At 48.5% G+C, this 12,716-nt stretch overlaps 1 protein-coding gene across 1 annotated transcript; it reads left to right on the top strand.

Annotated features, from left to right (window-relative positions):
* Positions 1-291: 291 nt before the first annotated feature.
* Positions 292-11,603, top strand: LOC309680050 (C-signal-like; the record flags this gene model as incomplete). The annotated part of the gene is made up of 6 exons (XM_082493537.1): positions 292-432; positions 8,191-8,242; positions 8,553-8,740; positions 9,183-9,338; positions 10,207-10,317; positions 11,393-11,603. 6 exons carry the CDS (start codon positions 292-294, stop codon positions 11,504-11,506), a joined length of 762 nt encoding a protein of 253 aa, XP_082349663.1. The 3' UTR covers positions 11,507-11,603.
* Between the last annotated feature and the right edge of the window lie 1,113 nt (positions 11,604-12,716).

The raw sequence follows: 12,716 nt of genomic DNA, 5'->3' as shown, positions 1-12,716 counted from the left end.
CAAATCCCAGAGCCCAGCCGCCTCCCTCGGGGGCTGCTTTCCCCTGCAGCCGCCGGTCCCGTCCCGTCCCCCCCGCCCGGGGCCCCGCCGGGAGGGCGGTAGCCGAGCCCCCGGGGGCTGCGAGGGGCCGTGGGCGGCCGGGAGGCAGCGGGGGAGGCTCCGGGCCGGGCCGGGCGGGGCGGCGGGGGCGGGATCGGGGCGGCGGTGCCGGCTCCGCGCCGCGCAGGTTAAGAACGGCGGCGGGAGGAGAGCGAACCGTGCCGAGCCGAGCCGAGCCGAGCCGCTCCAGCTATGGCCCAGCCGCGCTGCCGCTCCGTGCTCATCACCGGCTGCAGCCGGGGCATCGGGCTGGGGCTGGTGCGGGGGCTCGCAGCCTCCAACCCCTCCCCGGATTTCGTCTTTGCCACATGTCGATACCCCGAGAAGGCGCAGGTAACCGGGGCGGGGAGGGGGGTGCCCCCGGGAGGGGATGCTGCCAACCCGGGGGACCGCTGCGCCTCCTCCGCTCTGCCTGTGCCGGGACCCCCTCCCCATCCCCCGGTGCCGGCTGGGGTGGGCTGCCGGGGGTCTCCCGGCGGAGCCCGGCCGGAGGGGCAGCCCGGAGCACATGTCCAGCAGACAGTCCAGCCCGGGGGACTGGCGGGCAGGGGAGGGAGAAGGCGCTTTTTGGAAGCGCAGATCGAGTGGAGCATCTCCGAGCGCCGGTGTCGGGGCAGCAAGCGCCCGAGGCGGGATGGGGGCTGGGACCGGGGGTCGGATGGAGCCGGTGCCGTGGTGGTCTCCGAGGCTGGAGGTGAAATGAGAGCGGGATACGGCTGTTGGGGTACTTGATCGCGGCCCCGAGAGGAGGAGCGCAGGCGGGTTGGGCGGCTGCAGCATCTCAAGCGCAGCTGCCAGCCGCTGCCTCCAGCCCCTGAGCTTCTCGCTGGGTTTGTAGCTGGAGATAAGCGTGTCCTGGCCTCCTCCACTTTTGCACAGACCTGGAGCTCTGCAGAGGTAGTCCACCCCCAGAAGCCTTCCCGTGACACCCGTTACAGCTTTCCTTGTCTCTTCTACATGGTGTGTCTGTGTCCCCAGAAGGAGCTGTACCCTCTCTGCCTCTTCCCATTCTCCACTGGACTTGCATCAAATGAGAAGGCCCAAATGAAGGATGAATTAAATACTCCTCTTAATGCCCTTCTTGGCTGGGCAGGGACCTGAGCCTTCTGCTGAAAACATGGTAGCTTTTGTTACATGTTGCTGGTGAACTCACTCTCAGCCGCCCTTTCCCCTCTCAGCCCTTTCCCCTCTCAGCCCTTTCCCCTCTCAGCCCTTTCCCCTCTCAGCCCTTTCCCCTCTCAGCCCTTTCCCCTCTCAGCCCTTTCCCCTCTCAGCCCTTTCCCCTCTCAGCCCTTTCCCCTCTCAGCCCTTTCCCCTCTCAGCCCTTTCCCCTCTCAGCCAGCACTTCTGCTGCTACAGCACAGCAGTAATGTGTTTAGACTCCTTCCCCATCCCTAGACTGTTATAAATGACTGTCAGACAAATTAAAGGCTCTCCCTGAACTTTTGGGAGGCAAATTGGTAAGGAGGGTCATCAGTCCGCTCACTTTGCGGCCACTAGTGTCCTCTGTCGCATCTCTAGTCTGATCTTGGCTCTCCTCGGTAAGCGCCAGGGCAGTGCAGCAATTCACGCAGGTATAACCCTCTTCCTTTCCTAGGAAAACTCTAGTGCCTCAGAGCTGCGAGAATCTGAGCTCTCAACTCTGTCTGAACCCCCTGTGTATTGCTGCAGAATTGATACCAAAAGCCCTGCTTCTGCAGCTCCCCTGTTTCAAGCGTGGCACAAGGCTGCCTTAGCGAAAGACAAATTCCCTGGCACCTGCAGAGATTAGATGTCTGTTCCCTTATGGTGGATTTTATTCTTTTCAGTACAAACTGTGATTACCCCACGCCAGCAATAAACAAAATGTAGCAACTTTGCTGCGTAGCTACACAACTTTAAAAGACAGGGCCGAGGCTCTGCTTCAAGGACGGTGGTACAGGGTTGGTCAGGTAACGCCTGCGCTCGGACCGCTGCCTTCGCCAGTAGCGCTGTGCTGCTCTACAGGCGCTTATGAAGCTGAAGGAAACAGTCTTAATTTTGTTTCTTGTTGTCAAAACAATCTCTGCAGCACAAAGGCACATTTAGGATATTTCTGAATCAAATGGCTGAAATCTGGTGCACAGACTGCCGTTCAGAGCCACTGGTTCCGGCAGCTTCCCCCCCTCAGCCCCCCTCCTGCACTACACGAGCTCCTGAACAGGTATTCACTGCCACTCTGTTCCCTTTTAACTCCTGTTACAAGATCTGGCATTTGTCCCAGGCGTATTTCCTATTAGTGATTGCACAACAGCATGGTGCAGTAGTGGTACGGGAAACCAGCAGAGACATATGACCTGTTGTTAGATAGAAATCTCCCTGCTTAGTTGTTTGTTCTAAAGCTGCTTTAGCCAGTGCTGAGGGAGGTTCTCTTTCTCATTGTCACCTCAAACCAGGACACTCACCAATTGGCCCTTGTGCTCAGCAGTGATTTCTCATTATAATGCTCTTGGATCAATTACATGGAGAAGCGAAATGGTTCCTTCCATAAGAACTTCCTAAGAAACATTACGCGGACGTACCCTAACACAACTCGTGAGGTTTTTTGCATTGCCAGTACTCAAAAATCTTGAGTAAAAAGGCTGGTAAACCTGCACCAGAGGATGAAATGAAGCCTTCAAATAGCGCAGTGTGCCTGGGAAGAGTCTGGGTCGTGCCTCGCTTGCGGCGGTAGAAGCCTGGAAAGACCGCTGGCAGTGGTGTCTCCTGTAGGCAGGAAGCTGGCCAGGGGCCACATTCCAGTAACCCCGCGTGGCGATCCTGCGGGTCGCATAGGGGGTGTCCTCAGCTTTTATTTTCTTTTTTTCTAGGGGGGGAATCAGATTTGTCCTTGGTGGATCAGGGTGGGTTTTTGTTCTTTGTAAGGACCTCTAGGCCATGTGCTGTGCTTTTGGCAGGACATCAATAGAAACCTCTGCAGCCAGCTGAAAGCATATTTCTAACAGATGGGTTTGGAAACTCCACAAGGAAGGGAAATCTTTGCTAAAGGTATTGTAGTCGTCTCACTAGTATCGTCTGTCCCATCTGCGATGCATAAAGTTGGCACCAAACTTTCTGACCTTCTGAGGTGTGTTTCCACCGCGCTGCTGCCCTTCTGGCTGGCAGAGGGCAGGCACAGACGCGCTTGAGCCTCCAGCAATGAGTCTTTGCACCACATATGACGGACTGTCTCAAAGCTCGGATCCAATTTGGCAACGTGGCTAGAGTGTGGTATGGTAAGGAAAGGCAAAGGTTCAGAGATTTTAATTTTTTTTAATTATTTTTTTCAACTATATTTTCCTTTCCCAGAGAGAAACCTTTGCCTGCACTGACTCTCCAGTCAAATCTTGAAAACCCAGAGTTCAGGTTCCTGCACTGCAGACTTGTCTTAGTGCATGAGATGGGCTTTGCCCAGCTAAGACTTGTTTGTTGCCCGTGCAGACTGGGCTGCAAAGTTGGGCGACTTGTTCTTTCTCTGCACACCTGAGCTGTCAGTGCTTGCTTTTTCTCTTGACAGTGATTCAACCTGCCTAATTTTTTTTCCTCTCACTTTGCTCGGTGGTAAGTGACCATATGAAGAATCTTGCTTAATATGAGTGCACTGCCCCCCCGATTCCTCTCCTGGATCAGAGGATGAACGTGGAGAACAGCAACTTTGGGCACTGCTCTTAAATTTGGTTCTCATCTGGTTTGGTAGAGCAGCATTTTCTGCTGCAGGGAGGGGAAAAAGGATGGGGAGAGCTTAAATGAAAAGCCTTTTAAAAATCACCTTCCAGTTTTCAGAGAAAAAGTGGTTAAATATACTCGGCTACTGGCAAATCCAGTGCCCGTCCTGGGGACAATAGCAGCAATTGCCAGGCAGCTGAGAGTTATCCAGAGAATCTCTCGGCAGAGTGTATGCTGTTACACAGATGACTGCATACTTTGGAGTCCTCGGAAGGGTGGACAGACAAGAGCCCCTAAGGACCTGATTTTAGAAAGAGATGCTGGAGAAGAGTCCGACTCTGTTTTTCTCTCCTTACTAGAGAAAGCAGCATGTCTCCTGTAACTTGCTCACCCTGGGATAATGCTGAACAGCTGCAGGCTTTTTTGCATGTGAGTCTGTGCTGGCAGAAGTTGTAATAACTTGAGTTCTTGTGCTGAAGAGCTCCTAGGTGGCCTCCACAGAACATTTGCCTAACAAATGGGCTTTAGATCACACGATAACATGCAGCAGGCCTGCAGGCGCATCTAGATAACCGCTGCCCCTCCTTGAAAAGCACCATACTAGACTCCCTCAGCCACACTTTGATTCTGATCTGCCTTTGCTTGGGCTGCTCCAGCGCCGAGAGTGGAAGCAGCTACAAATCTCTCGCAAAATAATCCTGACGTCCTGTCTTTGCGCTCCAGATGGACAAAACCACAGTTTTTATTAGACAGTCTGTATGGGCTCACGGACCCATCTGTAACTCTTCCCCCCCTCCTGCTTTTCTTTCTTGTTCTTTGTTCCCCCATCCTGTTTCCCCATAAGAGGGAAAAAACCCCGACCCAAAGTCTGACACTACGCCTGGTGTCCCCGCTCTGACTTGCCGAAGCATGGAAGGAAGAGACGGCTTTCGGGGAAGCGCAGTAGCTGAAGGGATCCAAACGGACATGGTGTGAATCTGTTCACAGTGCTTCCTGTGCTCAGCTCGGCTCTGCTGAGAGCCGACGTGGGACCTCAGGACAGGAGCATCTCTTGTTCCTCCTGCTCTCCCCGTAAACCCAAGTGTGTTCCCAGGTGAACAAGAAAACGTTCAGTTCCTCGCCACTCAAGAGTCCTCTACTGGGCTTTGGAAAGCTTCCAGGGCTTAATGTGCTGTTTCCCTTCCTCTGAAGTAGGAGATAGTGTTACTAACAGTGCTGTGTCTGTTCCCTTGTCAGACACAGAGCTCTCACTGAAGTGCTTCTGCACACTGTCTCTGTCAGTTTTTAGTTTTGTTTTTTTTTCCTTTGCTACATATTTTAGCCATGTGGTGTATTGGGAAGAGCAGCTGAGCAATCTCTGGAGCGGTGCTCTAGCAAGATAGATGTGCTATATCAGGCAAAGGGAGCGTTATTGAAGTCTTTCTAATTTTGGGTTATTGCAGTGTTGTAGGTTTTTGTTGTTTTTTTTTTTTTTAAATTATTATTTTTTCTGGAAGTGTTTTGCACTTCCTACAGCATTAAGGTCTGGCTCTTCTTGAGTCAGCGAGGACTGTGGATTTGGGGCGGTCTGCGGCAGCTCGGTGTAAGCTATGATACAGTCAGACAGTGAGTTGGCTGCACACTGTGACGCTGAATAGCCTGTCTCACAGAGACACGGGCAAATATGAGACATCTTCGACTTCGTCCGGAGCGCAAGCGGGATGATGTGAAAGGATACCCAAGTACGCTTTGCCTGACAAAGCCGCCTCCAGGCTGTTAGTGTGGCTTGATTGCTTCCAACTGGCCTAGCACGGCCAGGTTCTTTCCAAGAGTTGTAACTGAAATGAATAATGCTTTCATAAAGAAGGGGAAGTAAATCTTGCTAAATGACAAGGACAACATAACATTCCTGGTTGAAATCTAGCAATAAATATCCTGTGTACTGATGAATCTGTATCTGGAGCCTTGAGCGCCAGAGGATCTTGTTTAAATTGGAGTAGGCTGACTCTTTGTTAATCGTAATTAAAATCAGCAAGCAGGAAACAACAGATGCTAATCAGAGTTTAAATTTTTCTTGGAATCCCTGGGAGTTGATTCTCAGGGGTAACTATTCAGGTGCGGAGCACTTCTAGAGCTACTATGCTAATCACAGTATTAGGGGGTTGTGTTGTGGTTTTTTGTTGTTTTTGTCTGTCTTGTTTGTTTTTAAATTGGCTCTCACAAGTGCATTAACTAAAAACGACTTAGCCTGGGATATGTTGGCTGTACCTACTGTCTTTAACTGAAACTGCGTAAACTGACACTAAAACACAAGCTGGGCTTCAAACGGCAGTGCCAATGAGATCACTTACTCTCGTGTTCGCGTTGCCACGTTGTTTTTAAGGGGGGGGGGGGGGGGAACAAGGCATTTGATAGATGACCACAGTGAGTTTCAGCAAAGCTTATCCCTTCAGTGGGGAGTCAATAGCTAGTATATGCACGCATTGCAGTAATAATTTCAGAGTTGTCTGGACACAGGAGGCTTTGGATCTCTTTTGATCAAAACTACCTGGGGTGGGGGAAGAGGAGAAGCAGCATACACGGCTGGTGGCTCGAAACGGCCGCAGCTGATTGCGCTGCCACAAACTTGTCTCAGTCCTCCTCTCCGCATGTTCCTTCTAGCCACAGGAGGGGAAAGAGCAGACTTTTCTGCAATTTTTAGGTTTCTTAACTGGATTCTTCAGCTTATGTTTACATCAGGTGGAGTAACATTCTTGAAGACCAAAGCTGTCTAAGCTTTATGCCTGGAAGCCGCTTCGGAGAAACGTAAACCACTGAAGTGGGAGTCACTTGTTAACTAAGTAATTAACTAAATGGAAAAACCATTGAATTTTGAACCTGATTTGCATGCAGTAATTGTAATTCCATGCTGTTTATGTTCTGGAGAATGCTTAACGCTACAGCGTTTGGAGTTTGTAATTGAACATATTGCTTACTCACTTCAGAAGCCTCTCAGTTGCTGTCACTATACAAAACCTCTCCGGCCTTTTAGCAAAGCTTAGTAGCTTGTTTCTGTCAGAGAGTAAAGCAATCTGACTATAAATAAACGAACAAATCTCAAGAAGCCAGAGCACTTCTGGAGTGTATTATGGAGTAAGTGATACTGTCAAACTAAGTCCAGTGGACTGTCCAAAGCCACATAATTATTGCAGGCCTTGACATGGCAGAACTATTTCATGCCTGACTATCACTAAACAAGACAGTGTGTTCTGGGACTTCAGTCTGTTGAAAACTATCCCGTTAAGCCCTATCCAAGGGAAGGAATATGTCTTCTGGTTTTGTGCTTCTGACTTGTTCCCCTTCTTTCCCCCTCCCCTTAATAGCCTTAATTGGAGTTGTAGATTGTCCTCGGTGGGAGAACAAATTTTCTAAACAAGCCTGGAGAGAATCCTGCAGAGTATGAACTGAGATAAAAGATGTAATGCATTATAGCTCGACAGAGGACACGGAGTCCCTAAGTGTCTCCAAGTGGCAAAGAAGTACTCTTTCAAAATCAGCCCTCCTGACCCTGATTCCCAAAGGGCTCCTAAAGAAAGGGATTTGCTTGAGCTGGAATGTTTGGCCAGGGTTGCTCAGTCTCCTAAACATAGTTGGGAGAATATAATCCATCTGGTACATTTGGCCACACTTCCCACTTGGCTACATGGCACAGGAACCTAAGTACTCCAGCTGGGCCTATAAATCCAATTTGGACACACTTTGTCCAGCAGCAACACCGGTATAGTACTCGTTTTCTCCAAGAACACTATTCATTCCTCTACTGAGAGGTAGTAGACAGATGACTGAATTATAGCTATGTAGCAGAGAGAATTGTTCTCGCGGACAGTTGCTGTGTATGTAACCGATTTCATGTATGCTTTACCTTCAGTTACAAGAACTGAAGCTAATGAGAGTGCTGGGAAACAGAATTTCCCTGGGAAATTTGCTAGGAAACTCTTCCTGCAAGCAATAATTCCAAATGGCTTTTCTTAATCATTCCTGTGGCCCTGACCTGATGTCTAGCACTAGCTGAGCTTCAGGAGAATTACGCTTTTCTTACAGAAGTGAGGAATTACTGACTTGGAATGCAGTTTGACCGCTGGGTCTGCTGTGGAACTGGCAACAGTAGCCACTTGATCGAACACCTTTGGTTGCACTGCAAGCACAACCTTTGAGTTGTACGCACTGAGAACTAACTGTGTAATCTAGTGTGCTGGTATCTTGACTAAGCAGGGTCCAGTTTCTTGGAACAGTTGATCTTGCTCTCAGGAAAGCTGAGGAACGCAAAGTAGTATCACTGCCTTCAGTCCAATTATGAAAATAAACGGCAGTTACAATTCTGGAGGTGCAGATCTCAAACTGTTTTATGTAATAGCCATGGACATATAGATACCTATATAAAAGATAACCCCAATAATTTCTTCTTCCTAGGAACTCCAGCAGCTTAGCAAGCAGTACAGCAATATCAAGCTCCTCCAACTGGGTGAGTAAAGGGCTTATACAGAAGTACGTTCAACTAAGTCAGGTGAGTGCATCTTAACAAACTGGTCTCCTGGGTGTAGCTGTACCTGATCTCCAGCAGCTGAAAATGATCACCCTCATCTTAAGATAACACTGGGGAAACAGAATCTGTGTAAAGTCTTCTGGGCATTGTCATCTCTGTGCGCTGCCTAAATGTCCTCGTTCAGACTGATGCCTTAGCTTTGGTTTGTCATGTGTTGTACAGTGACAGAGGGCATTTGAGCCACACATTTCACTGCTCACGGTTGGCTATTGTTGACTGCTCTGTGCAGATGTGGTCTGTGAAAACAGCATCAAGAAAGTAGTCAAGGAAGTGGAAGAAATTGTGGGAGACAAAGGTCTGAACTGCCTTATTAACAATGCCGGCATCAATGTGCTTGCTTCCTTGGAAGAAGTCACAGCAGAGACAATGCTCACCATTTATGAAACCAATACAGTTGCCCAGCTGATGGTCACCAAGGTAAGAACTGGGAGGACTCTGCTTCATCTATGATACTATAAGAAGCTTTTCCACTAGTGATCTGGACACGTAACCAAAGCATTTGTCACCTTGGAACTGCACAGATACAGGCGTGATATCAAACTGCATGCCTAGAGAGCAGCAGGAGATCCTTTTTTATCAAGGATCTTTCTCTTTATTTAAATCCATCTGGTACGAGGTCACTTCAGTGGACAGGTTGGGTTAGGAGGTGTGCAGAAGAGACTGAAGGTCCTTGCTACTTACAGCTGGCTGTTATACAAAGGATTCCTATGGTCAACTTCTCGGGGGAGCCATCACCATTCTGGGCTGGTGGCATAGAGTTGGACTGCAATTCTTCATAGAGCAGAACCTGGAAGTCCGGCTTGCCTTGAAAGGGCCAAGAGCAAGCTGACCAAATTAAAACGATCTCTTGTTTTCACAGGCATTTCTACCCCTTCTGAGGAAGGCAGCCCAGCTGAGCACAGGAATGGGCTGCCATAGAGCTGCTATTATCAATATGTCCTCTCTTGCTGCCTCCATGCAACTTGTCCAGGCAAATGAGATGTTCCTCAAGGTCTACCCCTACAGGATAGCAAAGGTTTGTAGGCTTCCCTGGGTTGTTCTTGGCAGATTAGGGCAGGCCTGTGACTTAAAGACCACTCTGAGCTTAAGATGATGATCTGAGATGTGCAGCACTTCCTTGGATAATCTGACACAGGAACTGTTCTTGTTCTTCATATGCGTGGAAATGGGACCTGTGAAAACCATACATCTGGAGCAAGCATGCTGACTTCTTAAGGACAGGTTCACAAGTGCGCCATCACTACTCTGATATAGATCCATTTCAGAGGGACTTGGTGTTCAGGGAGGAACTGATGCCATAAAATGTGTGTCCCATTAGCTGTGTTCCTCTCCAAGCAAGATAGCAGGCATGAAACTCAACAAAAGGCGCTCTGACCTGCACGCGGTAATGCTAGTTAGTGAGAGGTGGAGTTTTTCGTTTTGTCACATCCAGAGACTGAGTTTGTACAAATAGTCAAGATTAGACATACAGTTTCTCCTACACCACCTACTCATAAGCTGTTAATATGCTTGTTTTCCCGTTCAGAAGTAAAAAACCTGAATGTTTGTGTAGTGATTATTGCAGAAAAACAGAGTCCTTATGTCAATATTATTTTCCCCACAGCTCCTTAGGAGTTTCAAATACTACTTTATCTTCCATCATAACTTAGTTTCATCTTTGGGCAGTAAGCTTATGGCGATAGAGTTTTCACACTGCTTCTATAAACAGGTATCTCTGAGAATGAAGCCCCCACTAAGTCTGGATAAGTCACTGTGATACTCTTACTGCCTCTTCATTTGTGATAAGACACTGTGGTGGAAGGAAGGTGCCAATTAGCTTGGCTTAAGGTCTTGCTCAAGGTTTGTAAAACTAGCACACTAATAGATGGTTTCCACTCTTGTAGACTGCACTGAACATGATCACCAGGTGTCTTGCTGCAGACTTGAAATCGGATGGAATTCTCTGCATTTCTTTGCATCCAGGCTGGCTTCAGACAGACATGGGTGGTAACTTGGTAAGTGACATCTATCTGAAGATGTGAAAGTATGACTCCCTTGTCCCAACTGTTAAAAGAGAAGCATCTGCCTGAGCATTCAGACCCCATTCAAGGAGTCACACACCCACACCACCTGAGACTTTAACTGCCAGGAACGGGGTCTCTTTGCAGCAGGTGACCCCCATGAACCGATGGGTGCCCCTTTTGACTCCTCTCTCACACACACACACACACACACACTACTCTTGGGCACACTCCCTTCTTCTTCAAGCTCAGCCCTGGGATTCCCGCAGCAGAGTCTCAGGCATGGGATTTTATAATAATAAATAATTTCATTGCAAGATACAGCAGCAGGGTCAGCTAGCTGGGTGCCTGCAGAGAGGGATGTTGAACAAAGAAATCCCTGGGCAATGATACGCTTGCCATGTCTGCACCTGCCCCTCACAGGCTGTTCACATGTCTTTTAGTCCAATGATGATTTTTGGTCTGGGGTTTTCAAACACCTTCTTGGATCCCCTCTCCGTGTCCGGGCAGGCTGGCTGTTGACTGCTCTTGCCTTGTTGATTTGCGGTCTCTGCTGAGGGTTGTCACCTCCTTATCTTCTGGTTTATGCTTCTTGTGCACCTGCACTCACTGGCAGAATGTGGGGAACTGAAAAGTCCCAGACTTAGGGAAAACACTACCAAAACATCAGTGTGTTATCGACATTTTCCTCATACTAAAAGACTAAACACAGCACTGTACCAGCTGCTAGGAAAATTCCTAAGGAAATTAACTCTATTGCGGCCTAAAGGCTTCAGCAAATCTAGCTACTCACGCCAAGTAAAGCCCGGCAAACAGCACAAATCACACCATATTATAACCGTTAAGTAATCTATTCTAATTAAATCTTACTTATTTAAGTAAACAACTAATATCTCTCAACACCAACCCTTGAGAAAGAGCCCACTGTACCATATACGCTTCCACGTGTTGCAGAGGCACACTATGAAACATGAAAATACATCCCACTTGATTCGAGTAGCTCGTTAAATGCATTTGATTCTCTTCTGTAGGATATTCCCAGTAATAATTCCAGCTTGATTTGCTCTAGGCTCCCATGCAGGTGCAAGAGGCTATCCCAGGTATTCTCTCTGTTCTGGACCGTCTTGGTGAAAAAGAAAATGGTTCCTTCCTGGACTGGCAAGGGGAAACTCTACCGTGGTAGAAGTGCGCAGTATGCTACAGAAACAGCATGTCACTTGCTATTTAACTTGTGCCACTAATGTCCGTGTCTCTAGGGTTTTCTTATACACTAGTTGAAATAGTCAGTGTGATATCCAGCCTCTCTCTAGGTGTACTTGGAAAGCGAGGTGGCTGACTCTTTTACTTGGTATTGCTACCGCTCTGTTCTGATGCTTCCTGCAAATACTACTGTGCTCTTAGTGATGGGTATCTCCTAGAACCATCTGAAATAGATTAAAAACTGCAAGTTAAATCCAGGGGCTGGTTCCTCTTCGCTTCCAAAACCAAGGTGGGTTTCTCGCTCTCTGCAGAAGTAAGTGACCTGACCTCAGAGTAAGGCCAGTGCAGGCTGTCAGATGCCAGTATGTTCAGTCTGCTGGAGACATGTCTCTGGAAAAGGTCCTTTGGTTTCTTTCAGTCCTAACTGAGCCAAGGCTGAAATTGCCCAGCTCTAAACTACGTGAATTTGGTACTTCTGTAAATTCCTCAGCAACCTCTGAGTATCCCCCGGTTGACAGCACACACCAGGCACTTGCTTTGTTCCCAGTGGGTGACTAACATCCTAATATGGGGGTGGGAATGTTGTTTTGTACATGAACTTCTAAAGTGTCTTCAATAAAGTCTTGTTTAAACAAATAGCCTGTTTACTAAACTGCTTCAGTTAATTCCTCTGTATGTAGGTTTCTCTTTGTAGGTTTCTCTTCCCTGACCAAAGAACCGTACTCCTACCTTGCAGGAAGAAACTCTAACCTTTGCTGTCTCCTTCAGGCTAGATGGGTTTAACGTGGTGGGTTGTACCTGAAACTGAGGCAGACCCTTGTTCTGGGCTGAAATACTAAAAGCAGCTGGTGAAAAGATCTCTGTGTTCTGGCTGAGGTAGGGATAAAAGTAAAAAGTTCTTTGAAGTCTGGGATTGGCTTCAGCATCGCTCCCTCATGCCAGCTGATTAGACACTTTTATGCTGTGCCAAGGTGGTGGGTTCCTGTACCAAGTAAGAGAAGACAAACAAGAGCCAGGTAAGTGGGAGAGACAGGTGTGGCTGTTCCTGGACAGCAGCCACTGTGGGACCTGCCCTCGGATGCAGCTGAGGGTGTGTAAGGGAGAGGTGTCTAGCTGCCTTCCGTGATCCCCATGTTGACAGGGGTAAACAGTCCCACTATAAGAACTGCTTGCTGCGCCACACTTCTGCACTC

This window comes from Vanellus vanellus (genome assembly GCF_965231255.1).
Source record: "Vanellus vanellus genome assembly, chromosome: 20".
NCBI lineage: Eukaryota > Metazoa > Chordata > Aves > Charadriiformes > Charadriidae > Vanellus > Vanellus vanellus.
This window is presented reverse-complemented; position numbering and strand designations above follow the sequence as displayed.